Genomic DNA, 27945 nt, shown 5'->3' on the forward strand with positions numbered 1-27945 from the left:
GGCGCCCGCGCTGAGTCGCGGCGGGAGGGGCGGGGGACGCCCCGGGCAGCCGGAACGTCTGCCCTCAGTGAGGCGGGGCGCGCGCCGGTCGCCCCCGGGCAGAGGCGGGAGTGCTGGAGGCGCGGGCGGTGGGCACTGAAAGGGGGCGGTGAGCGAGCTGCTCCCGGCCGGTGTCAAGGCACGGCTCGGCCTCCCGCTCGGGGACGGCGGCGGCCTCCGGGCCGGCTGGTGAGGCGATGGCGGCACCGGCCCCGGGGGCTGGGGCAGCCTCGGGCGGTGCTGGCTGTAGCGGCGGTGGCGGCGGTGCGGGTGCGAGCTCGGGCTCTGGGTCCGCGGGGGCCGGCGGCCGGCTGCCCAGCCGCGTGCTGGAGTTGGTGTTCTCCTATCTGGAGCTGTCGGAGCTGCGGAGCTGCGCCCTGGTGTGCAAGCATTGGTACCGCTGCCTGCACGGCGACGAGAACAGCGAGGTGTGGCGGAGCCTGTGCGCCCGCAGCCTGGCCGAAGAGGCTCTGCGCACGGACATCCTCTGCAACCTGCCCAGCTACAAGGCCAAGGTGAGGGGGCCCCCCGGGGCCACGCCGCTGCTCGGCGAAGCTTGGGAATCAGACGGCTCGCTTCTCCATCCCGCCTTCCCCGCGCTCCCCATCGGTGCCTTCCCCTGCCTCCCGCCCCCGCAAAAAAAGCATCGTCTTGTCCCTGTGGAATGAAGTTCTGTTCTTTGCTGCACTCCACTTCCACGCTTTTTTTTTTTAAGGCGGGCTGGTTTTCTCTGATTTCCAGCACCCGTTCTACTTTTAAAAGACAAACCATCGCTATTGTTGTGCCTTTTCATCCTATTTCCACACCTCCCTTCCCCCAGCCTCGGTTGTTTTAAACAAACCTTCATTTCTGTGAGCTTGTCATTCATTCCACCTTTCCCAAACTCCATCCGTAACCAGTTTTTCTTTATTTTCGCCCCCTGTTCTCTTTCGTTCCCTCTGCTGCTGGTCCTAGGCACTGCTTAACCCTCGAAGCATTGCCTAGTGCCACTGAATGGCTGTTGATGGCCAACTTTCTCGTAGTCCTACCTTGAGTCGGTCTGTCTGTGTGTCGTCCAAGGTGCTGATTTCGCCCTTCACCTCCTAGATTCTTGAGGCATATTCCTGCCACGTTCATGTACCTAAAAATGGCGAGTAACAGACTGTGGGAGGGCGAGAGGATTCTTAAGGCCATATAAACCAAAGACCTTGGCCTTGCCATCGGTTAGCAGTTACTCAGCACAGTGGGCACCAAGTGTTATTGTGAAAGAGAAGTGTGACCTGGAGTGTGGTAAACAAACAAACAAAAGTAACTAAAAACCAGGAGTTCATACCCTTTTTAGTGGGAGACTGCTGGGGGTCAAGGGGTTGTATCAAAGTAACAAATGAAAGTTGTGTTTTAGGTGAAGTAGATCTAAAATTTATCCCTCCATAAAGTAGGCTTTTAGTTTAATAAGGAACTTAGCTGTGAAATATGAAAGCTGTCAAGTTGTTTTCGGAGTAAATGAAGCAGCATTTATCAGGACAGTATTTGTGCACGGTAGATGTGCAGTGTGTGCCAGGTGAAATTTATATGAGAGTGCAACAAAGTGCAGTTTTCTCCTTTCTCAAGTTTTATTTAGCTTTGACTTTTTTTTCATAAAGTTTATTGGTTTTCTTTTTTAATGTTTACATAGTTGATGTGGGAAGGATCCAGGGTTAGGGAAGGATGGGAGTGATCATTGTTTTCGAACTTTCTGTTTCTTTCTCCTGTTTCTGGAGGGGAGGAGGGAGATAAAGGGAGAAGCAGTATCCGGACTCCCTACCACCCCAGCACCCGACCACCTGATATCAACCCAGGGCCCCCAGTGTTCTTTGGCCTTGGTTTTAAATGAGGACTTAATTTGTAATAGGTTACATCTGTTGGCCTACATCATAAGCTTCATTAAAAGACAATGTGTTCATGTGAGTTAAGTTTCAGTACAAGCAAACTGAGATCCAGCAAAGTGTCTTCCTCTGGTCCTGTCCCCCTGCTGCTCAGTTGCCTCCTTGGAAGCAGCCTGTGCAGTGGTTGCTTGGGTCTCCATCCTGCAGTGTTTTAGGTTTTGTAAGTGGTTTAAACTTTTTGCTTTTCTGCAGTGTGCCCTGGAGGTATTGCAGGCTCATCCTAATGACCTGTCCCTTTAGACATTGCCAGACTTTTTTTTTCTCTCTTGAGGTTAATTCAGAAGGGGTCAGGTAGACTAAGGGGGAAGCCCCCAGTCTAATAGAAGAGAAGCTGTGTGAAGTTGTATGCAGTAGAAACTCAGTGTTAGTGATATAGAAAAGTATACCTCAAGTTTAATGAAGGGAGACATTTAGGTGGAATGAAGGTCTGGGGAAGGTTTGAGGTTATAGCTGTGTTTGAGCTGAAATTTGAGGAGGTTCTGAACATTGTAGCAAGAGAGCAGAATCAGGCCAAGAGTCTACAGTGTCTGTTTTTACTCAGGAATGGGAGTGTCGGGTATTCTGTCCAGGTTTGCTGAAGAAGTGGGACCAAAATAGACTCAGACCCTTATGGATGCTGTGGCTGTTGAAGCCTACAAGCTAGTGGGGCAATGGGTGCTCATCGAATAATGACTCGCATTGTAAACTGCGTAGACCAAATATTACAATGCACAAGTGCATGGTGCTCTGAAGGTAATGGCAGATTTGACTTAGATGAGGAGGTTGGAGAAGGCTTTCTTGCAGGTTCCCCGTGTACTGAGACTTGATGGATACGGATTCACAGGCCAAGGGGAAAGAGAAGAGCCTTCTCAGAACTTCCTTAGCGTGAGGGAGTACAGTGAGAACAAAGGGGATGCCATTCTGTGCGCTGGTGGGAGAGGTGGACCAGGGCCATACTATAGGGAAGCCATGTCAAATTGTCAGCTGCAGAGAGTTAAGGGTGTGCAAATTGGTGACGTGGTTCTTTTCCGTTTTTGAAAGATTTATGAATAGAATGACATCCAGAAAGCTCCAGTCTGCTAGTTCACTTCCCAGATGCGTGCACCTGCTACAGCTGGACCACACTGAAGCTGGGCACTCAACCCAGGTCTTCTGCTTGGGTGGTAAGGGACCCAGTCACTTGAACCATCATCAGCTGCCTCCCAGGAACTATGTTAATTAGTAGAAAGCTGGAACCAGGAGTCAGAGCTAGGTAGCAAACCCAGGTATTCCAGTGTGGAAGTGGACATTTTCAGAGTGTCTTAACCATTGGGCCAAATGTCCACCTCTGATTATTTTGCATTGTTGAGAGGTGATTTCTGAATTGAGTGTGAAGAACATGTTGGAGAAGGACCTTAGGTACATGGTGTATCAATTAGGAAGCAAGTAGTGGGAGGGAGGGAAGGAACTTAACAGATTTAGGAAAAACCTGTAGGACCAGACTGTAAATTTTTAGTAAGATTTATTTTATTTGAAAGGCAGATCTTGCAGAGAGAAAAGGAGGGACATAGAGAATCTTCCGTCCACTGGTTCGCCCCCCCAGGCCACCATGGCCAGAGCTGGGCTGATCAGAAGTCAGGAACCTGGAGCTTCTTCCAGATCTCCCTTCCATTTGAGTGCAGAGGCCCAAGGACATGGGGTCATCTTTAACTGCTTTCCTAGGCCATTGACAGGAAGCTGGATTGGAAGTGGAGCAGCTGAGCCATTGAACCAGCGCCAGTATGGAATGCTGGTGCCACAGGCAGAGGCTTATCCTGCACCAAGACGCTAGCCCCTTGAGAGTGATTTTAAACAGGTGGGAAGAGGAAAGTGCTAGAGACTAGGGACTGCTGTGAGAGACCCAGCTCACGTAATAAAGAGATCACTTAGGCTAGAACTTGAAGGAGTTGCTGTGTTTTTGAGATAATTGAGATATTTCAGAGAGGTAGCTGTTAGAAGTTAGAGCTAAGGGGCCAACATTTTAGCACAGCAAGTTAAGCCACCACCTGTGATACTGACATCCCATGGAGGCACTGGTTTGAGTCCTGGCTGCTCCGCTTCCAATCCAGTTCCCTGCTTATGACCTGGAAAAGCAGCAGAGGATGGCCAAGTGCTGGGGCCCCTACACTTGGGGTCTCTGCATGTAGAAGACCCTGATGAAGCTCCTGGTGTTCATTCTGGTCTAGCCCTGGCAATTGGGGCTTTTGGGAAGTGAACCAGCATATAGAAAATCCTTTTTCTCCCTCTTTCTCTATAACTGCCTTTCAAATAAATGTTTTTTTTTTTTCAAAAAGATTTATTTATTTTTATTTGAAGGACAAAATCACAGAGAGAGGTGGAAAGAAATCTACCATTTGTTACTTCACTCCCCAGATGGCCACAACAGGAAGGGCTGGGTGAATCCAAAGCCAGAAGCCTAGAGCTTCTTCCAGGTCTTCAACATGGGCAGTCTTGAGGAGCCTTCCTTTACTTTTCCCCGTGCATTATCAGGGAAATGAATCAGAAGTGGAGCAGCTGGGTCTTGAACCAGTACCCAGATGTGATGACAGCATCACAGACTAAGGCTTAAGCTGTAATACCACAACACCAGCCCCCAAATATCTTTTTATTATTATTTTGAATTTTTGAATTTTATGGTACAAATTCATATAGATTGGGATTCCCCCCAAACTCCCACCCCCTGACAGATTTCCCCATGTTGCTGCAATAGTATAGTACTTCATAAGGAATCATAATTCTATCAGTCTCTTATTTAAGTGTGCCCTGACATTGCTGGTACAGACAATGTTAGACAGTCCAGCATCTCATTGTCTACATATTTCCAACAGCTTCATTGGGAGTCCATCTTTTGTTTGGAAGCAGGGATGTATGTTGCATTGTACCCCTACATCTGGATATGGTAGACCCCAGTACTCCATCATTATACTTTCCATAAACGAGAAGCCATGAAACAAGGTCAACAACTAGTGTGAATTAGAACAACAGCCACAACAGCAACAACAAATTACGCCACAATGAAAAAAATGCACCACTGAGTAACCAAACCATGAGTGGCAAAAAGGAGACACAAGTCTCTTGGGAAAAATGATGCCACTGTGTAATCCATGAGCCAGCGATGAATTTGATGAGAAAAGAAAGTATTTGGAATATATGAAACGGAAATAAAAACATCAAAACACATGGGATGCAGCCCCCAAAAACAGTATGGATCAGGTTATTGAAGTTATACTTCCCAAATATCTTTTTTTTTTTTTTTTTAATGTTGGCACTTTAGGGAAGTCAAAATATACAAAATTGTCAGATAGGGCCTGACATGGTAACATAGCGGCTGAAGTTCTTGCCTTGTACACACTACGATCCCATTGTGTGCCAGTTCATGTCCCAGCCACTCCACTTCTATCCAGTTCGCTGATTGTGTGGGAGACCTGGAAGAAGCTCCAGGCTCCTGACTTCAGATCGGCTCAGCTCTGGCCATTACAGCCGCTCAGGGAGTGAATCAGCGGACAGAAGATACTCTTGTCTCCCCTCCTCTATATCTGACTTTCCAATAAAAAATAAATCTTTTTTAAAAAAATTGTCAGGTAATAGTGGGAAGTACACTAGGTATGACATGAGTGGCCTTGGAAGTACAGCCTAGTATGTCATTTGGGCTTTGTTCTACAGTGACTTTGAACAGAGGAGTGATTGAAAAAAAAAATCCAAAAGACTGTACTTAAACAGGCCAGAGAGAGCATTTGGCCTAGCACTGGAGACCCTCATGTTTCACACTGGAAGGCTTGAGTTTGAGACGCTGCTCTGCTTTTGACTCTGGCTTCCTGCCAGTGCTGCCTCTGGCTCAAATAATTGGGTTCCTGCTACCCACCTGGGAGGTTGGGTTTGCGTTTCTGGCTCCCAGCTTTGGCCTCCAGTCAGGAGCCTTTGTGGGCGTTTGGGGTAATGAACCAGTAGATGTGCAGGTCTGTGTGTCTCAGGGGAAAAAAATAAAACAGGCAGAAAAGATGAATCCAAGAGGACAGATGTTGGCACCTATACCAGGGGTAGCTGGTATAGAACAGGCCTGCTGGTTCTGTGGCAAGAGAAGCAGGTGGCTCAGATAGTGGACAGCTTACCAGGTGAGCGGGTGAGCAACAACGCGGAGACAGAATCATCGAGGAGCCTGGGTAAGAGAAGGGCGGGTACGGGCTTGGTCAGGCAGAGTACTGGAAAGCCTTTGGAACTGGTCATTGTATTTACGGGGTTTTCTTTTTAAATGCTCGTGTGGTATGTGTTATCAAGTCAGTCATGCTGGATTTCTAGCATTTTTTTTAAGATTTATTTTTCTTGGAAAGGCAGATACATAGAGAGAAGGAGAGACAGGAAGATCTTCCGTCTGAAGATTCACTCCCCAAGTGGCCACAACAGCCGGTGCTGCGCCGATCTGAAGCCAGGAGCCTCTTCCAAGTCTCCCACATAGGTGCAGGGTCCCAAGGCTTTGGGCCTTCCTTGACTGCTCTCCCAGGCCACCAAAGTGAAGCCGTCGGGATTAGAACTGGCACCCATATGGGATCCCGGCGCGTTCAAGGCGAGGACTTTAGCTGTTAGGCCACGCCGCCAGGCCCAGCTTCTAGATTTCTTAAGCTTCTGGCTTAGATCATTAGTATTAAAGCTGTTTGCTATAACATAAAATTTGGTTTGTGCATGAGACTGAGACAAAAACTATGGGTTGTTTTTATTATCTTTGGTGTTTATTTTTCACTTCAGCTGGATTGTTTAGCTTCCCATCTCTAAAAAAATAGTAATCACATAATCACCTTACTGTTCTCACATCTACAAAAAGTTAACAGTAATTCCTTAACAAATGCAATATCGATTTCTAGTTCTCATTAAATGTCAGTGTTATTTTTTTAAAAGATTTATTTATTTTTATTACAAAGTCAGATATACAGAGAGGAGGAGAGACAGAGAGGAAGTGAAGCTGCCAGGATTAGAACCAGCAACCATATGGGATCCCAGCGCACTCAAGGCAAGGACTTAAGCCACTAGGCCACGATTTTTAAATTGACTTTGTTTAACCAAGTTCTGCATGAAGTTCCTATGGCAAATGACTGCATGTGCCTTTAAGGACGTTGGAGTCTGTAGAATCCGTCTTTCCCCGACCTTCCATCCCTGCAACTTTTATTGAAGAGAGTAGATTTTGTATCTCACCCTGGCTTTTACTAATCTCAGTTCCATGGTATTGCTGAACATGCTCCTTTTGCCCTCCACTTTCCATTACAGTGGTTGATCAATTTAGATTAGATTCTGTTTTTTCCTCAAATGTTTCTTTCTTTGGAATCAAGTGGGTAGAGGTGCATTAAAAAGCAAGATTGACAGGTGATATGCTGCGTGATGTAAACACCACTGGGAAGAAACAGAAGTGAAGGGACTTGGGTGGCCGTGGCCCTGGGTAAGAGCAGCTTCCTGGAGGTGGTCCTAGAGAACAGTGTGTGGGAGAAGAGAACAGATACATGATGCTGTGGCCGAGAACAGAGAAGTAGGAAGGGAAATTATGAAACAAATCTGGAGTGCTTGGAGAGATGGGCAGAAGAATTTACAGTTGATAATGCTATGGAGCTATCAAAGTTTATTACCTAGGTTTGAATGTATTAAAGGTGCTGTTGTAGGAAGACAGATCTGGAAAATGTCAGGGTAAACAAGCAATAAGTTTGGAGAATTTTGGGGTGCAGAGGAAAGATGCTCACTGAAAAAGATTCCAGTAGAAGATACGTCCAGGGAAATTGGAAGATACCAGATGTCTGAGAAAGGGGTTGTGCCAAGTGTCAGTGTGGCAGAGGGAAGGCACCTGGAATTTGTAATGGTTGGGAACTCTAGGCATAGAGAATTATTAATATTTTTTAATAAGGAAGAAATTAACTTTCTAAAAATTTTATTTTTGTCTGAAACAGACACACAGAAATCTTCCCTCCACCGCTTTACTCTCCAAATGGCTGGAACAGCAGGGATTAGGCCATGCCCAAGCCAGCTGCTGGAGCTCCCCTGTGGCAGCTGAGCCCCAGCTACACCGTCACCTGTGTGCATATACACAGGAGCTGGAATTAGAAAAGAACCAGGATTTAGATCCCAGCACTGAGTAGAGGATGCCCCCCGTAGTGCCTTACCCATCAAGCCGTGCCTGCTCCCAGGTGTTTTTTTTTTTTTTAATGATTGACTTGAAAGGCACAGACAGAACGAGGCTAGATAAGAGAAAGAGGGGTCCTGCATCTGCTGATTAACTCTGAATGGCCGCAGTGGCTAGGGTTGGGCCAGACCAAAGCCAAGATCCTGAACCTTCCATGTGAATGCAGGGGCGCAAGCACTTGGGCCCATCTTCTGTACTGGCGCATAAACAAGGAGCCTGATCTAAGCACGTGTGGGACATGAACAAGCACCCACATGGAGTACTGGTGTCGTAGGTCACAGCCCACACTGATTAATAGTCTTGAGCATTTTAGTTAATACTGTTTTGGTTACTTTTCCTCCATTACTCATTTTGAACTTTTAAGTGCTTAAAAACATGTTATAATAGACACAGACAGGGAAAAAAATATATTTTTTAACACCATGATTTCTTTTATTTATTTTATTGGAAATGCAGATTTACAGAGAGGAGATACAGAGAGATCTTTCATCCACTGGTTCACTCCCCTAGTGGCTGCTACGACCGGAGCTGAGCTGATCTGATCTGAAGCCAGAAGCCAGAAGCCAGGAGCTTCTTCTGGGTCTTCCACACAAGTGCAAGGTCCCAAGGCTTTGGACCATCTTCGACTGCTTTCCCAAGCCACAGCAGGGAGCAGGAAGCAAAGCAGAACGGCCGGAATACAAACTGGTGTCCATATGGGATCCTGGCTCATGCAAGGCATGGAATTTAGCTACCAGGCTGCCATGCCAGACCCAGAAAAAATATTTTTTTAAAAAAAATTGATTTTTAGGGCCTGGCAGCATGGTCTAGTGGCTAAAGTCCTCGCCTTGAAATCAGCGGAATCCCATATGGGCACCAGTTCTAATCTCGGCTGCTCCACTTCCCATCCAGCTCCCTGCCTGTGGCCTGGAAAAACAGTCAAGGACAGCCCAAAGCCTTGGGACCCTTGGCACCCGCGTGGGAGACCCGGAAGAGGTTCCTGGTTCCCTGCTTTGAATTGGTGCAGCACCGGCCGTTGCACTCACTTGGGGAGTGAATCATTGGATGGAAGATCTTCCTCTTTGTCTCTCCTCCTCTCTGTATATCTGACTTTGTAATAAAAATAAATAAATAAATAAATCTTTAAAAAATTATTTTTATTGGTACCCAGCGTGGTAGCCTAGCAGCTAAAGTCCTTGCCCTGTACACATTGGGACCCCATGTGGGCAGTGGTTCTAATCCTGGCAACCTTGCTTCCCATCCAGCTCCCTGCTTGTGGCATAGGAAGGCATTAGAGGAAGGCCCAAGGCCTTGGGACCCTGCACCTGTGTGGGAGACCTGGAAGAAGCTCCAGGCTCCTGGTTTCAGATCAGCGCAGCTCTGGCTGTTGTGACCGCTTGGAGAGTGAATCATTGAACAGAAGATCTTTATCTCTCCTCTCTGTATATCTGACTTTTCAATGAAAATAAAAAATATTTTTAAAAAATTTATTTTTATTGGAAATGCAGAGCAGATTTACATTGAGAAAGAGTCAGGGAGGAAGATCTTCCGTCTGCTAGTTTACTCCCCAAAAGGCTCCAATGGCCAGAGTTTAGCTGATCTGAAGCCAGGAGCCAAGAGATTATTCTGGGTCTCCTATGCAGCTGCAGGGTCCCAAGGCTTTGTGCCATCATCCACTTTCCCAGGGGGCCGGATGGGAAGTGGAGCACCTGGGACACAACCTGGCATGCACATGGTGCTTGCACAGTGGGAATTTAGCCTTTGAGCTGTCATGCTGCTGGGTCCAGATAAGAAAAAGTGTAAGAACATTTCAGATTTATCATTTCTTTGTAAAATTAGGAGCTATTTGAAGCCACAGGTTTGAGGGTTTTTTTGTTTAATTCTTTTTTTTTTTTTAAAGATTTACTTATTTTTATGTGTAAGGCAGATTTTTAGAGAGGAAGAGAGTGATCTTCCATCTCTTGGTTCGCTTCCCAAATGGCTGCATTGGTCAGAGCCGAGCCAGTCTGTAGTCAGGAGCCAGGATCCTCTTTCAGGTATCCTGTGTGGACTCAAAGGCTCAAGGGTGCAAGCCACCCTCCACTGCTTTCCTAAGTTGTAAGCAGGAAGCTGGATCGGAAGGGGAGTATTGAGAACATGAACTAGAGCCCATAGGGAATGCCTGTGCCTCAGGCAGAGGATTAGTCTACAGTGCCACTGCACTGGTCTCTTATTTTGTTTTTTTAAGAAGAGTGGGGCCTGGTGTTGGTATAGTGGGTAAAGCACTGCCTAGGAAGGTACTGACATTCTGTGTGGGTGCCGGTTTGAGTCCTAGCTGCTTCACTTTCATCCAGCTCCCTGCTATCAACTTGAGAAAGAAGCACAAGATGGCTCAAGTATGCTTGGGTCCCTGCCCTGTGTGGATTTCCTGGATGAAGCTCCTGTCTGCATCCTGGCCCTGACCTAGGCCCCAGCCCCTGCCTTTATGGCCGTCTAGGGAGTGAACCAGTGGATGGAGGCTCTCTGTTTTGCCACTTCTCTCTTTCAGAAAAATGTTGATTTTTTTTTTTAAAGATTTATTTATTTATTGGAAAGTCAGATATACAGAGAGGAGGAGAGACAGGGAGGAAGATCTTCCATCCGATGATTCACTCCCCAAGTGAGCGCAACGGCGGGTGCTATGGGGCAATCCGAAACCGGGAACCAGGAACCTCTTCTGGATCTCCCACGTGGGTGCAGGGTCCCAAGGCTTTGGGCCTTCCTTGACTGTTTTTCCAGGCCACAAGCAGGGAGCTGGATGGGAAGTGGAGCAGCTGGGATTAGAACCGGCGCCCTTATGGGATCCTAGGGCGTTCAAAGCAAAGACTTTAGCCGCTAGGCCCCCAAGGGTGTTATTTTCTTAGGGCCTCCTCTACCTCAGGAGCTGTCCGCTTTCAGGAACTGAACTAGCTGACCTCTAAGACTCTTTATAATGCTTGCTGCCTGTTGACTGGGATTGTTTCTGGATTAACCTAAGCAGTAGTTCCCAGCAAATTGCTCAAGATTTTTGAGCAATTTTAATAAAATGAAGGAAGTATTTTAAACAAAATACACAAACCAAAAGTTTCAGATTGTTAAAACATGAGAGATTATTTATACAAAGAAGCTGATTTTTCATGTTGGCGTGCTGCATGGAGAACGGTGCATGCTACTCCGCTGCCTATCCAGCTTCCTGTTGATGCTTCTGGCAAGGCAGCGGGTGATGACCCTGAAGTTTGTCTCAGTGCCTTCCATGTGGGAGAACAGGATGGAATTCCAGGCTCCTGGCTGCTAAGGCCAGTTGAGTGAATCAGCAGGTGCAAGATGTGTCTTTTTCTCTCACTCTCACTCTCGTTCTGCCTTTTACATAAGTTTAAAAACAAAAAAGGCTGGGCCTGGCCTGATAGTCTTGTGGCTAAATCCTCTCCTTGCATGCCCCAGGATCTGATATGGACACTGGTTTGTGTCCTACCTGTTCCACTTCACGTCCAGCTTCCTGCTTGTGGCCTGGGAGGGCAGTAGAGGATGGCCCAAGGCCTTGACCCTTGTACTTGCATGGTAGACCCAGAAGAAGTTCCTGGCTCCTGGCTTTCGATCAGCCAACTCCGGCTGTTGCAGCCACTTGGGAATTGAACCAACAGACAAAAGATTTTGGTTTCTCCTATGTTTATCTGCCTTTCAATAAAAAACAAAAATAAATCCTTAAAAAAAGAAAAAAGGCCTCATAAGTAATGTTAGGCTACTTCATTTGTTGTACATATCCTCTTTTTTAAAATATTTATTTATTTTTATTGGGAAGTCAGATTTACAGAGAGGAGATACAGAAAGGTCTTCCATCCGCTGGTTCACTCCCCAAGTGACTGCATTGGTCAGAGCTGAGCTGAGCTGAGTTGAAGCCAGGTGCCAGGAGCTCCTTCCAGGTATCCCACGTGGGTGCAGATTCCCAAAACTTTGGACTGTCCTGTATTGCTTTCCTAGGTTACAAACAGGGAGCTGGAAGGAAAGTAGAGTAGCCAGGATACGAACCTGTGCTCATATGGGACCCAGCGCAAGTAAGGCAAGGACTTTAGCCACTAGGCTACTTCACTGGGCCCTGTACGTGACTCTTAAAGAATGTCTTTTTCTACTTTTTATTTTTGATGATTTTTACATAATTGATTATGGTGATAAGGATCAAGGGCTACAGGAAGGTGGGTGAAATCACCATTTCCACATTCTCTTTTAGAACATCTTTTTATTAAACCCTGCTAGTTGAATGGAGATGCTGTTTAGGGGATTATTTGGTTTCATCAAAAGAGGTTGATACTATCTCGGTATATGAGTAACTCCCAGCAGGTAGGTTAAAGACCCTTGGAGGTCTGTGGTTTCTAAAATTTATCATTAATTTTAGAGCTACCTAAGGTCTCTACTTTACAAAGTGTAACCTTTTTATGACAATATTACCAATATGGAAACAGTGCATCGCTTGTCCTTTTAATATAAAATACTAGATTAAAGGAGCCAGGATCTTTCTCTGGGCTGCTACGTAGGTGCAGGGCCCCAAGCACTTGAGCCATTATCTGCTGCCTTCCCAGACCATTAGCAAGGAGCTGGATTGCAAATGGAACATCCAGGATGCATACCAGTGCCCAGATAGGATGCTGGCACCTTAGGCAGAGGCTTAGCATGCTATTACCAAAGTGTCAGCTACAAAATATAACTATGATTTCAAAGCATATATTTTGAAGTTTGGGGTACTTCAAAGGAGAATCAAATTTCTGTTTCTTTAGTGTGTTTCTCCTCCTTTCAGGTACGTGCTTTCCAACATGCCTTCAGCACTAATGACTGCTCCAGAAATGTCTATATTAAGAAGAATGGCTTCACTTTACATCGAAACCCCATCGCTCAGAGCACTGATGGTGCAAGGACCAAGATTGGTTTCAGTGAGGGCCGCCACGCATGGGAAGTGTGGTGGGAGGGCCCTTTGGGCACCGTGGCAGTGATTGGAATTGCCACCAAGCGAGCCCCCATGCAGTGTCAAGGTTATGTGGCATTGCTAGGCAGTGACGACCAGAGCTGGGGCTGGAATCTGGTGGACAATAATCTACTACATAATGGGGAGGTCAATGGCAGTTTTCCACAATGCAACAATGCACCAAAATACCAGGTAAGAACCTAGATATTTTCTCATGTGTGGGCTTTTGTCAAGTCATACTTTAATTTGTTTTAATTTACACATTTTTATGCAACTGTGTCTTTTTTGGTCATATAAAAATAAATGGTATAGCATATCTTGGTATTTGTTTCCTAGTACCTGTTTGACCTCAGGCAAGTTCATTTTTGCTGTAACTCAAAAAAGGCAAGCTTTTCTGTGTAGGGTCAGATAGTATTTTTGACTGCACAGTTCAACTTTCAACTGTTGTTACAAGTTGAAAACAGCTGTGGATAATACATAAACAAATGGCCCTGGCTGTGTTCTGATACGACCCTATTTATGTATGGGCTGTAAGGCAGATTGAGCCCAGGGGCCTAGTTTTTGTCAGCTCATGTTCTAGATTATCATCTTAACTGTGTCAATGCATATCCACACGTTATTTCTGGACATCTTACTGTGCACCTGTTTGCATGCACAGACGTGCTCACCCTGGGTCCTTGTTAATCTGTGTGGATTCAAAGCCCCTGGAGGCTTCAGGGATTCCTGTATATAGGCAGGTTCAGACAGATAGCTACACTTTTGTTGTTTAATTTTGGACTTATTTGTACTCATTTGATTCTAGAATCAAAATTACAGTAGGAGGCCAGCATTTTTAACTAGTGTTTGAGATGCCCACATCCCATGTTGGGGAGTACCTGGGTTCAGTGCCCATCTGTGAGGCCCTGAGGGAAGAACAGGTTTGAGTTCTTGGTTCCTGGCTCTCACCTGACCCAAACTTGTTTGGTTTGAGTGTTTGGAGAGTAAAGCAGTGGGTAGGAATCTACTGTCTGTTTCTGTCTTTCTCTGTGGCTTTTTCAGATAAATTTAAAAATTACTATTATTTTTAAAAGCTGTATAATTGGCATATTTTGGCAGAAATATGCAGTGTGATGAGAAATTGGACATCTTGAGGAACTGTGAGTTGCATATTTCAGAGGCACATGTATCTTGAAAGCTCCCAACCTCAATAATGATCTCAAGTCAGGCATATTAATATAGAAAAATTGAAAATGTATCCTATTTCCCAAGGTTTAAAAGCTGGAAGGATTTATACCAAAGACTTTTCCTGATTGATCTTTTGGTTCTGACAGAACCCTAAGGAAAGGGGTATCTGGACTTCATGATTACTGAAGAAACAATCCTGTCATTAGCCTTAAGATGAAGTCGTGAGAGTACTTAAATCTGTTCATAAGATTTCAGTCCTCTGTATTGATTCAGACTTGATTTATTCCCATGATAAAATTTAATCTTCGTGTTTTCTGTGTGCTTAAAAATAGTATATTCTGTTGGATGGGATAGTCTTTTTTAAGATTTATCTATTTTTATTGTAAAGGCAGATTATCTTTACAGAGAGGAAAGACAAAGATTTTTCATCCACTGGTTCACTCCCCAAATGGCCGTGACAGCTGGAGCTGAACTAATTTAAAGCCAGAAGCTAGAGCCTTCTCTGAGTCTCCCACACGGGTGCAGGGTCCTAAGGCTTTGGGATGTCCTTGATTGCTTCCCCAGGTCACAGGCAGGGAGCTGGCTGGGAAGTGGAGCAGCCTGGGCATGAACTGGCACCCATATAGGAACCTGGTGCTTCCAGGATGGCTATTTAGCCATTGAACCATTGCACTGGTCCCAGATGGAATATTCTTTAAATGGCGATTTGTCATGTTGGTTAATAGTGTTCAGGTCCTGTATGTTGTTGATTTTCCTTTGTACTATTTTTTTGTTATCTTTTCAATATGTTTATTTCAATTGATTTTTTTTAATTTGTTATGCAGTTTAATAGGCACGTGGATTTCCCACCCCCTCGCCAAGCTCCCTCCCCTCCCCACTGACTTCCCCTCTAGTTCACAATGGGTCATTGAAGTGTCTCCCGGCAGCGTAGGTGTGGACAGTGTCGGAGCGTCCAGCGTTCTCCTGTGAGGAATCTGGAGCCGTCGTCCTGGGAGTCCACCCTTGTTGTGTATGCGTAGAGACACTGCTCTCTGTCTCCGCCTCTGAACATATCAGTCTGCTACACTTCCATTGTGTATCCCCTTAAACACAGAGCCAGTGCTTTGTGCAAATTCTTTTATTTATGGTTAGAAGTACCGAAGTCTCCAATTTACTTACTACTTGGTGTTTCCACTTTGTCATTTTTGCTTTACGTGTTTTAGAGCATGTACATTTCCAATTGTTTTGTCTTCCTGTTTTGTCATTATGAGTAGACCTTTCTTGTCTCTAGTAATTCTCTCGTGAAGTTTGTTTGTAAATGTTAATATATTCACCCCAGCTTTCCTTTTTTAAAGATTTATTTATATTACAAAGTCAAATATACAGAAAGGAGGAGGAGAGAGAGAGGAAGATCTTCCGTCCGATGATTCACTGCCCAAGTGAGCGCAACGGCCGGTGCTGTGCCTATCCACAGCCAGGAGCCAGGAACCTCCTCCAGGTCTCCCATGTGGGTACAGGGGCCCAAGGCTTTGGGCCGTCCTCGACTGCTTTCCCAGACCACAAGCAGGGAGCTGGATGGGAAGTGAAGCAGCCGGGATTAGAACTGGCACCCATATGGATCCTGGCACATTCAAGGCGAGGACTTAAACTGCTAGGCCACGGCACCAGACCCTCATCCCTGCTTTCTTATACTTAGTATTGCAAATTATGCATTTTCCATCTGCTTACGTAATTCTTTGTATTTAGAGTGAGTCTTCTAGATTGAGTATAGCTCAGTCTTCCTTTTTATCTAACTTAGTTTCAATCTCTACCTGTTGAATATTTGGTCCTTTTACATCTAATATAATCGCTGGATTATTTGTCAGTGTCTAGTTATATTCTTTTGCTATTATTCTTTGGTTTGGATGATTTCTGTTGCTGCCTCTTCAGATTCATAGATTCTTTTCTCCTCTCCTCAACTCTGTTATTGAGCCAGGAGAGTGAACTTTGGTTATTGCATTCTTCAACTCTGGAATTTTCATTTGGTTCCTTTCCTTTTTAAAATAATTTATTTTTATTGAGCTACATATATATATATATATATATACACTTTTTAAGATTTACTTATTTTTATTGCAAAGTCAGGTATACAGAGAGGAGGAGAGAAAGAGAGGAAGATCTTCTGTCCATTAATTCACTCTCCAAGTGGCCGGAATGGCTAGAGCTGCATCGATCTGAAACCAGGAACCTGGAGCCTCTTCTGGGTCTCCCACATGGGTGCAGGATCCCAAAGCTTTGGACCATCCTCGACTGCTTTCCCAGACCACAAACAGGTAGCTGGATGGGACGTAGGGCTGCTGGCATTAGAACCAGCACCTGTATGGGATCCCAGTACATGCGAGGTGAGGACTTTAACTTCTAGGTTACAGTGCCGGGCCCTTCAGCTATCTTGAGAGTCCAAAGTATTCTATCCTCTTGATCACTTCCTCCAAAATGCCTGAAACAGCCTGGACTAGGCCAGACCAAAACCAGAAGCTAGGGATGCAGTTTGAGTCCTTATGGGTGGCAGGGATCTCAGTACTTGAGCCACCACCTGCTGCCTTTTAGAATGCACATTAATGTGAAGCTGAAATCAAGAATAGTCGGGACCTGAGTTTCAGTACTCTGAGATGTGGACATCCCAGGCGTCATCTTATTTGTAAGATCAAATGTGTGTCTCTGGTTCTTTTTCTCAATTGAAAAATCACTATTCATTCATTCATAAATACTGTGTCTTGAACTCGGCATGATGACTAGATTGGCTAATTCACCTTGCAAGTGCCAGTATCTCATATGGGCACAGGTTCGTGTCTCAGCTGGTCTGCTTCCCATCCAGCTCCCTGCCTGTGGCCTGGGAAAGCAATAGAGGACGGCCCAAAGTCTTTGGGCCATCTTCTACTGCTTGATGATACAGTATTATCATGCAAGGTGACGATTTAGCCACTTGGCTACTGCTTCAGGCCTGCGAAATGTTTATTTTTGTCTCTCTCTGTAAATCTGCCTTTGCAATAAATATAAGTTTTTTTTTAAAAAAAAATACTATATTGGGATCAGTACGATAGCCTAGTGGCTAATGACGTTGCCTTGCATGCACTGGGATCCCATATGGGCACTGGTTCTACTCCCGGCAGCTCCACTTCCCATCCAACTCCCTGCTTGTGGCCTGGGAAAGCAGTCGAGGACAGCCCAAAGCCTTGGGACCCTGCACCCACGTGTGGGAAACCCGGAAGATGTTCCTGTGTCCCGGCTGTGGATAGGCATAGCACCGGCTGTTGGGGCCACTTGGGGAGTGAATCATTGAAGATCTTCCTCTCTCTCTCTCTCCTCCTCTCTGTACATCTGCCTTTCCAATAAAAATAATAAATAAATCTTTAAAAATAATACTGTATCTTTCATTGTAGACATTTAAAAATTTTAATGGTTTTTTTGAAGGTGAGGGGGTCAGAACCATGTGGGATTCCCATTAGGATGGAGAGAGTAGATGAGGGTGAAGTCAGGTTTCATTTGTCCCTCCTGTGTGCACAGGGGTATGGGGAAATGCCCCACTCTTGGCTGTTGCTGCTATAACCGTGCTCACGGAGGAGGCCCTGATGTGGGAAAGAAGGCTCTAAAGGTGTTACTTCAGTGGTCTGGATTGTTCTGAGAAGTCGTTATAGTTTTGTTATACCAGAGGTAGGAACTTCTTTGTAAGGGCTGTTGGCTGTCCTTGTCCACCTTCACCTGTCCACAGACCTAGGTGCTGGCTTTAGAACCTGGCTTGGAGTGTTCAAACTGTCCATTGTTCCTATTTTTGATGAGGTACTCGAAGTCTTCTGTTGGCCTAAAGCAGCTAACTGTCCTGCTCTTCAAACTCATCTAGGCATACTCCATTCTTACGCAAGGGTCAGCAGCCCCTGAGGTGGTCCAGCCCTGCAGCTGCAACATGTGCTCCAGGATTAGACCACATGTCTGTGATTTTCCCTGGGATCAGAAATCAAGTTCTATGGTCTAGTTAGAGAGCTGTTCTGTAGGTTTTTTTGAGTGTGTGTGAGTAGTATGTGTGTGAATGTTTCCTTTTTTATTTGTTTGTTTGTTTGCTTAAGATTTACTTATTTTTATTGGAACAGCAGATTTACAGAGAGAAGGTGAGCCAGAGAGAAAGATCTTCCATCCACTGGTTCACTCCCCAGATGGCCACAATGGATAGAGCTGAGTGACCCAAAGTCAGGAGCCAGAAGCCTCCTCTGGGTCTCCCATGTGGGTGCAGGGTCCCAGGTCTTTTGGCCATCCTATCCTGCTTTCCTAGGCCACAAGCAGGGAGCTAGATGGGAAGTGAATCAGTCAGGACGTGAACCTGTACCTATATGGGATCCTGGCACTTAGAAGGGGAGGATTAGCCAATTGAGCCATTGCACCAGGTTCAGGGAAGCTGCTAAGAAGTCTCACCTGGACGTCTTCAGGCCTTGCTCTCGTGTGTGTGCCATCTGGTGCAGGGCTGGACTCAGTCCACCCCTTGCACCAGCCAGCACATGTACCAGTTAGTACAGCCTGCTTAGTTAGTGCCTCCCCCTGCTCTGGCCAGCAGAACCAGTAACGTGGACAGGGAGAGGGTCTGGGGATGAAGCACAGAGAGGAGACCAGTGATGGTGGAAGTCTCTCTTTATCACTCCTTCACCTCTCCTTATGTACTCTTCCCCCCAAGTCCTAATTTAGCCAGGAAATTGGATACAGATTAGTCCAATTCATCTAGGTGTTTTTAGCTACAAGCCCAGTTCCTGTTCCTGCCCATCCCAACGAACACTAATCAACTCCTTAGCCCACAACATCCCCCAGCCCTGGCTCTTGCACACACCAGCAGGTATTACGACCTAGTGGGGGTGACCTCGATAAAACTCCTATCTGGTCCTGCCCCAGCCCTAGTTTTTACAGGTTCCAGTGAGTGCTATGACCTAATCGGACCTAACCGGCTCCCGGGTGCACTAGTGGGCACTGTGACCTAGGCATGGCAACCCCTACAAGCCCCTACTGTGCCTGCCCCCAAAACCCAGTTCTTAAAGGTGCGGGCAGGTGCTGCAGTCTATCAGGGGTGTCCCCAAAGATTACCTACTAGGCCTGTACCTAGCTCTGGTTCTCATACATTCTAATGAATGCTGCAGTCCAGTCTAACATGGCCCACCCCTGGCACTTGCTGGCAGATGCTACAGCACAACGCAGCCCCGCCCTCCTGCAGCCCTGGCTCTTATGTGCATTGATAGGTGCTGCGGCTTAGCAGGGGTGTTGCCAAAGATCCCCTACCAGGGCTGCTCCCAACCCTGACACTTAGCAGTGGGTGCGGTGGCCAGTCAGAGCAATTCCCCAAGATTCCTTACCTAATTCCTTACCTAACCCACCCCCAAATGCACCAAGTACTATGACCTAGCCTAGCCCTGTCTGCCCACAGTCCTGCCTCTTGTACTTGGCAGGTGGGTGCTTTGGCCTCACCCAGGGAGGTCCTCCGGATCCCCTTCAGATCCATTTCATATCACCTTCCTTATTCCCTGCAAGTGCAGTGGCCTGGTCCATGTTTGCCATTCGAAATCTATATGCCAAATAAGTTCTTAGTGACCTCCATTATGACCCTTCTCCAGTCCCCCATCCCCTAGTGATGCATGCCAATACCCCCCCCCCCATGGTGGCACTAGGGTGGTTGGGAAGCAGAAGATGATGGGCACTCCATCTGCTTCCTCCAAGATCTTAAAAAAAAAACAGAATAGGGAACTGTGCTGGCGCAGTGGTATAGTTAGCAGAGTTGACATCAACCAGCCCTAAGATGCCCACCAGCTCTTGGCTGCTTTTCTTCCAGCAGTGTCACACTTTCTTAGATACAAGGAAACCTAAGATGTTGCCTATAGTTGGGGATGTTAGCTTTTTTTATTATTTTTTTTTTAATTTTTAATGCTGTTTGCATAATTGAGAAGGTTATACCTCATGTAGGCACCCAGTAAGGGTTGAGAGGGTTCAGGCATGGAGGAAGGTAGGTGGGACAAGCGCTTCCAATTTTTATTTTTCTCCTGTGTCTTGGGGAGCAGGGCTGTCCTCTGGTGCCAGGCCGAGCTGCTGGCAGGTCCCCTGTGTGCTGCTGTGTGTGCTCTGCTGCATGGGCCTCAGGACATTACTTTTCATTGACTGCTTTTTTTTTCCTTCCTGAGTATGAGTCACACTTTCCTGCTTTTCAGTAATTTTTAAATTAAAAACTGGACATACAGGTTCTAATTATTCTGGAATGTTTTGTTTCCCAAAAACTGCTGTACTCTTAAGAGCACAGGTGCCTTTCAAGAGGCACCTAACCTGCCGGCCCTTTCCTCCTGGTGGGTGCTCTCCCCTCCCGCTTTCTGTGTTCACCTGGTCACTTTGCAAATAGAACTTCTGTCTGCAAACAAAACGAAACCCCCTGGGCCTGGTTACAGTGCGCAGTTACCTAGACTGGATTCCGTCTCTGAACTCTGTCTCTCCTGAGGTGTGCAATGTCTAATGTCTTTGCTCGGTATTGTCAGCCTTGCTGCTTTTCCAGCTTGGTTCCCTGGGGTTACAGCCTGTCTGATGCTCACACACTCATTCAGGCAGAGTTTATTCCCATCAGGATGTAGAGCTCGTCACTTTTTGTGGTTCCCTTGCTTTTCAAGATCCTCCTGTGTCCAGTTGCTTTGGCATCTCCAGGTTTTACCCACAGATACCCACAATTTGAAGGACTTTTGTCTGCTGCCTGTGCTTTTGCTTGCTGCTTGTCCAAGGTGGAGCACCCTTGAAATTACAGCAAAAATAGCTCTTGATTTTGTCTTTTTTTGTTTTTGTTTTTTAAGATTTATTTATTTTTATTACAATACAGAGGGGAGGAGAGACAGAGAGGGAAGCCTTCCGTCCAATGATTCACTCCCCAAGTGAGCACAACAGCCGGTGCTGCATCGATCTGAAGCCAAGAGCCAGGAACTTCCTTCCAGGTCTCCCACACGGGTGCAGGGTCCCAAAGCATCGGGCCGTCCTCGACTGCTTTCCCAGACTACAAGCCAGGGAGCTGGATGGGAAGTGGAGCTGCCAGAATTAGAACCGGTGCCCATATGGGATCCTGGCACATTCAAGGCTTGGACTTTAGCTGGTAAACCATGCCTCCAAGCCCAATTTTGTCTTTAGTAAAATAAGAGCTAACTCTTAAGGTTAATATGAGGATTAAATAAGGTCATACAGATAAAGCACAAGATAGTTACTCAACAGAATATTAGCATTTTATTCCTTTTTTTTTTTATTGCAAAGTCAGATCTACAGGGAGAAGGGAAATAGAAAGATCTTCATTCCCTGGTTTACTACTTCCCAAGTGGTTGCAGTGGTGGCATTGCCAATCCGAAGCAAGGAGCTTTTTTCTGGGTCTTACGCCAGGGTCCCAAGGCTTTGGGGCATCCTCGACTGATTTCCCAAGCCACACACAGGGAGCTGGAAGCGAAGTGGAGCACCTGGGATATTAACTGGCGCCCATATGGGATCCCAGTACATGCAAGGCAAAGACTTTAGCCACTTTGCTACAGTATTGGGCCCTTTTCCTGTTTTTTTGTTTTTTTTGTATCTTGTGGGTAATTGTGGTGGTAGTGATGAATTGGAGATTCTTTGATCCATAAGATGGATTATGGATGAATCTGTAAGTAAGGAAAATAGAGGAAAAGCACATTGGCAGTTATTTGTGACAGGATATACAGTGAGAGAGAGTAAGTGACAACCATAAGGTTATCGTAATTAAGAAGTAGGGAGTTTTGATTTTTTTTAAATACTGATTTAATTTTTGTTGGAAAGTGATACATACAGAGAGGAAGATCTTCCGTCTCATGATTCACTCCCCAAGCGGCCGCAACAGCTGAAGCTGAGCCAATCCAAAATCAGGAGCCTGTTCCGGGTCTCCTATGTGGGTGCAGGGTCCCAAGGCTTTGGGCCATTCTTGACTGCTTTCCCAGACCACTAGCAGGGAGCTGGGTGGGATGTGGGCTGCTAGGATTAGAACTGGCGTCCATATGGGATCCCAGTGTGTGCAAGACAATGTCTTTACCCGCTAGGCTACTGTACCAGGCCCAGATTTTTTATTTTTTGATTGCAGATTTTAGATGCAGCATTCTTTATTTGCTTTTCCAAATAAGAATTGGATATACTGAGCTTACCATTTAACAGGTGGTGCTGCTGTTGTCACAATTAAAAGTTGTCTCAGAGCAGGGAGCTACATACAGTTAACTATTTAATAAGCCTGTTTTGCATGTTTGGAATCTATAGTTGGAACTGACTTTATAAATTCTATATTTTATGTGGAACTACTTTTGAACTTTAAAGAGATTTTAAGTGTCACATTACCATGGTGGTTTTGTGTGTGTGTTGTGTGTATAATAATATACTTGAGATAGTTGTTGTGATATAGTAGATTAAACTACTGCCTAGGACCCCCAGATTCTGTATCAGGCTGATTGGGAAGCAGACGATGATGACCCAAATGTTTTGGTTTTTGGCTCCCGGCTTCTCCCTGACCCAGCCCTGGGTGTTGCAGCATTTAAGGAGTGAACCAGAAAAGTGGAATTCAAAAAAATTGTGTATTGTGGTTCAAAAAACTTGCAGTTGGGGCTAACATAGTGTATTATGTTCAACTTCCACCTGCAACAGCAGTGCCCTAGATACTGTATGAGTGCTTGTTCGTGTCCTGACTGCCCCACTTGTGAATCAGCTCCCTATTAATGTTTCTGGGAAAGCAACAGAGGATGACCCAAGTCCTTGGGCATCTGCACTCATGTGACAGATATGGAAGAAACTCCAGATTCCTGGTTCTGCTTGGCTCAGCCCAAGTTGTGGCTGTTTGGGGAATTAACCGGTGAATGTAAGATCTGTCTCTGTCTCTTCCTCTCTCTGTGTAACTCTAACTTTAAAATTAAAAATCAGGGCCCGGTGCGATAGTGTAACAGTTAAGTCCTTACCTTGCACGCCCCGGGATCTCATATGGACGCCAGTTCTAATCCTGGCAGCTCTGCTTCCCATCCAGCTCCCTGCTTGTGGCCTGGGAAAGCAGTTAAGGACAGCCCAGAGCCTTGGGACCCTGGACCTGCTTAGGAGACCCAGAAGAAGCTCCTGGCTCCTGATTTTGGATTGGCTCAGCTCCAGCCTTTGCGGCCGCTTGGGGAGTGACCCATTGGACAGAAGATCTTCCTCTCTGTATATCTGCCTTTCCAAGAAAAATAAATCTTTTTAAAAAGTAAAAAAAAAAAAAAATCCTTTTTTTTTTTTTACAGTAGTGTTTATCAAAATTTGGCTAAGTAAACTTCTTGAGGGTATATAAAGCAATCTACAAGGTTACCTAGAAAGTCTTATGGTAAAGCACTAGGAGGCTTAAGAAAAGCGTTTAAACAAAATGTAAATAAAACCTGGAGATTGTTTAGAGAGAGCATGTAAGTTGTTAGTAATTAAATGTAGGTCCCATGTGAGTCTTTAAACAAAACGATCAGAATAAGCATTTGCAAAGAGACTGATGTATTTTCCGTAACTACGTCCTTTTCCCTGACCCAGCAAGCTTCCCTTCTGATTGTTCTGGAAAACTTTAGGATATACATTCTCATTATGTTTCTTCCAATTGTATCCTTGGTGAATTTTCTTCTAACCATCTTTCGACATCTGTTTGCAGATAGGAGAAAGAATTCGAGTCATCTTGGACATGGAAGATAAGACTTTAGCTTTTGAACGCGGATATGAGTTCCTGGGGGTTGCCTTTAGAGGACTTCCGAAGGTCTGCTTGTATCCAGCAGTTTCCGCTGTATATGGCAACACAGAAGTGACCTTGGTGTACCTTGGAAAACCCCTGGATGGATGACAGTGGCTTTCTTGAGATGAAAGAAGAGAGTGCCGCTTCTGGGAATCATGAAGTGACGGTGTGTTATGTGCATGTCCAAGTAACATCCTCAGCAACACGAGAAGTTGTGAACTGGAGAAGCAACTCGGCTGCAGATTATTTTTAGTGTTTTCTCTTTCCACCGGGCCAGGGAAAGCCTCCGGGTCGCAGTTGGTTGAGTGGGCAGTTGACCTATGCAGGTTGCAACAGATTTTGTCTCTAAATTAGCAATGTTTTTCTTTCCAGCTTTAAAGGTGAAATTTTTGAGATGCTGTGAGAGAGGGTTAAGGAAGTAGCACATTTTCAACCAGTGTGTTGGTGAAGAAAGATTGATCCCATGTTACAACCGCCTGTTCTTTCTCCAGTCCCCCCGCCCCCCAGCCAGCTTGACTATCAGAGAAGTATGAAACTGGCTGTGTTCTATTTAATATTTTTAATATATTGAGAAGCATGGTCTGCCTGGGACTGCACTTCTCTGAGACAGAAAATTGTGCAGCTATTTTAAAAGTTGTATATACAATATGTGTGTTTAAAAAACTAAAAGAAAAAAAAAGGACAAAGGGGTGGCTTTGTTCTAGTTCAGTTTCTTAAAAACCACTACATGGTACAAAGTTAAAATAACATTTTGGGACAATTGCATTACTACAAAGAAGAGGATTTTAAGAGGAGATAAGTTTTGGCTCATTTTGTATTCTTTCTGGCTTACCATTCCCATAGGTTTTACAGTCTTGCTGGATTGTAAGGTTTTATAGCCATTAAAGTTACAGTAAAGATCCTTCAGTTTCCTGGTTAAACACTGAGGGAAGGCACATCTATTTCTATTTATACAAATATTGGCCAAGACACATATCCAAGCATGATAGCAATGCATACCTTTTGGTGTCTGGTTTTATGTTTTGGCTGAGAAAGTGTCTCATAATACAGAACATTGCTATTTACTCCATGAAAGCTGTCATCGCAGACTCCTGGCAAGTAAGAGAATGATGTTCCTTTTATTTTGTAACTTCATAATGCTACAGATAATATTGGAAAAATTTCCTTTCATACTGTTTACGTCATGCAGTAGTCCTAGTTTCAGATTCTTCACTGGGGCTACCACGAAAATGTTTACTCACCTCCCAGAAACTCTGACAGCCTGAACCCAAGTTGAGAACATTTTTGATTTAATGATAAAAAATTGCCCCCATGGGACTTGAAATGTGACAGCTTCGGGTTGGCAGTATTTTGAAAGTTTCATCCTTGACAAATCTAACATTACCTCCTATTTGGACTGATACACTTTATTTCTCTTCATTAATATTCCCTGTGTCGGTGATCCGTTACCCCTGAACTGAGATTTTCTTTTGTTAGAAGAGAAGTAAACAATATCTTTCTGTATGAAAGTATAAATTGTATGGTTTCTGATAATAAGAATTGACGAAGGCAAGTGAAATCTTTGTACTTTGAGATTGTTGCTGTAGGTATATTTTGTTTTAAGTCTAAGTTAGGAACAGCAAGCAGCTTGCTGGGGATCTTGGGTTGCTTTGAGAGTTGAAATTGTCAGTACTCCAGTGAAGCCAGGGGTTTCAACCATAGAACAAAGGCTGCTGTTGCCACCTGAAAGGTTTACAAGTATTTACTGTGTATTTGGTATGTGGCTTGAAAGGGTAAAATTTATTGAAGACTTTTGATATCTGTGTCAAAAGAAGAAATCTTGTACAGAGTGATGTTAAATGTATTAGAGAATGTAGCTGATCAAAGAAATTGATTTTACTTGGTGTAGAACAACTCAATTTGGCAAAGTTTAAAATTTGATTGCAAAAAACTGGTTCAGGATGGAAATTGGCTACTTACAAAGTGATAAAATTCTGCAAGTACTTGCTTCTTTTTCAGGTTATGGTATGGCCAATTCCAAGAGCCTTTTTTTTTTTTAAAGAGTGTTTATAATCTTTATTTTGTCTTATTAGTAAATATTCATTTGTAATAGTGTTGAAGGTGCAGAATGGAAAACAGAAACACATGGTTTTTGCACATTAAGCCTAGCATCAAATAATTGTCTAAAATTTAACAGTAAGCCATTCCTGTAGCAAAGGAAACACAATATCCAGTTTATACCTTTTATAATAAAATGGAGAATCCAGGTCAGCAAGAGCATCAGGGCAGTGAAAGCCTTGTTTGTAGCCTGGTAAGAAGATGTATTCCTAGATCAATAGTGTCTGTATGCAGTACTAACCTGCTACATCGTTCATGGACACGCAGCCTCTTTTTTCATTGGTGCAGAGAGTATTTGTGTAGAAGACAATTGCACCTGAAAATTGAGTATAAATTATCAAAACCAGTGGTTCTCTACCTTGTCTGTCCTTTGGAGTTTGACGTATGTTTTTGAAAATAATGATTTTTGGGTCCCATACTCTTGATAATCTGATACTGCCATGGGATTAGAACTGGCCAAAATGATTTTTTGTTAAAACTCTGTGCTGATTTCCATATCCTACTAAGGTTGAGAACCATTGATCTAAAACTCATCTTGAATTCTCATTTGCAAATGAAAACCTTCCCTCCCTCCCTCCCTTTTCACTACCTCACAGGATATTGAGGGTAAAGGACAAAATGGGCAGCTGCTGTGTTATGGATGAAAAATTACTGTTGAAAAAAAACAAAGTCATATTTATTATATTTCAGCCAAAATTATGATCAGGAAAAAAATGTATTTGAATTTGGGGAAGTTGGGAGCACTTTTTTTTTCTCCTTAATGCAACATGCAGATGTGGGAGCCAACATGACTCTTATGTTACCGTCTTCTGTTACCCTTGGGATGGATTGTCTAAAGAGTTGTCTAAAGGGAAGGAAAAATTCTCAAGGCTTAAAGTCTGTAATCGTCCAGTGGCTCGTAGTTTATTAAAATTTTCATACAAGGAATTCTTGGTTGATAGAATCATTTCATCATTTTCACTCTGACTTTTGGAGCCGTCTATATCATCTGCCATTCTTTCGGTTAAAAACACCTAAAGTTGAGTGGGTTTCATCTCCATTGACTATTTGAAATCATGGTTTCAGTGATTAGACATTTGCCTTATGGATATGATTAGCCCAGGAAAGAGTTTCAAAAATAATAGCCTGATACCATATGGAAGCTGACCAAATTAACCTTTTACCTTACATCCTCAAATTACCATTTATGTAGACTAAAATTACTAGTTCTTGGTAGTTTTTTGAGAACTAAGTGATTTGGAGAGTTAGCTAGAGAGTTTTAAAGATTAGTGGTATTAGAAGGATTACTGTCTGAGGCGTGGGCTCTGAAGCGGCCCCCCCCCCCCCCCGGGTTGCGATGGGCCACTTCGGAGCCTTCACTAGGAAGGAACCACCTGCACCAGCTCAGATGCTGTCCCCACAGAACCTCTTCCAGGTCCCCTGGCCAAATGTAATCTTCCTTGAAATGTCCTTAGTCCTATATTTTACCCATGCTGAATTCCTGTTGTGTTGCGTTATGCCTTGTGTAACATTATTTATATTTATTAATTATTTATTGGTGTCTTAGCTCCCTTAAACTAGGACAGGCTTATCTTCATAGCTGCCTCTTCCAAGCCCACGAGGCAGGTGCTCACATGTTTGCTAAAGTAACAGAGAACCATGTAGCAAGACAGACGCTCCTCTGAAATCACAGGCTGTAGTGGCAAAGGACAGATGGAGAAGAAATGCTTTCTCCGAGTCCAAGTGGAGTAGGAAGGAAAGGGTGCCAGCCTGAGGCTGGGAAGGAGAAGTAACGACTGAACATTGTCACCGTTCCCCGTTCTTCACAAAGACTGGCAAATTAATTTTTAGTTCTGGATGTAGATTTCCTATTTGTTTAAAATTATGATCTGTATTATTTTTTTGAATTCTGTTGTTTTGCCTTAGTTTCCTAATAAAAAGTTAAAAC

At 44.7% G+C, this 27945-nt stretch overlaps 1 protein-coding gene across 1 annotated transcript; it reads left to right on the plus strand.

The window, feature by feature from the left end:
• Nucleotides 1-236: 236 nt before the first annotated feature.
• On the plus strand, nucleotides 237-27945 carry FBXO45 (F-box protein 45). Its single transcript, XM_041002889.1, has 3 exons — nucleotides 237-554; nucleotides 12863-13219; nucleotides 23844-27945. The coding sequence occupies exons 1-3, from the start codon at nucleotides 237-239 to the stop codon at nucleotides 24027-24029; spliced, it is 861 nt and encodes a 286-aa protein (XP_040858823.1). The 3' UTR covers nucleotides 24030-27945.

The sequence above is a fragment of the Ochotona curzoniae genome, unplaced genomic scaffold (assembly GCF_017591425.1).
Source record: "Ochotona curzoniae isolate NIBS_2020 unplaced genomic scaffold, NIBS_Ocur_1.0 scaffold_2587, whole genome shotgun sequence".
Classification (NCBI taxonomy): domain Eukaryota; kingdom Metazoa; phylum Chordata; class Mammalia; order Lagomorpha; family Ochotonidae; genus Ochotona; species Ochotona curzoniae.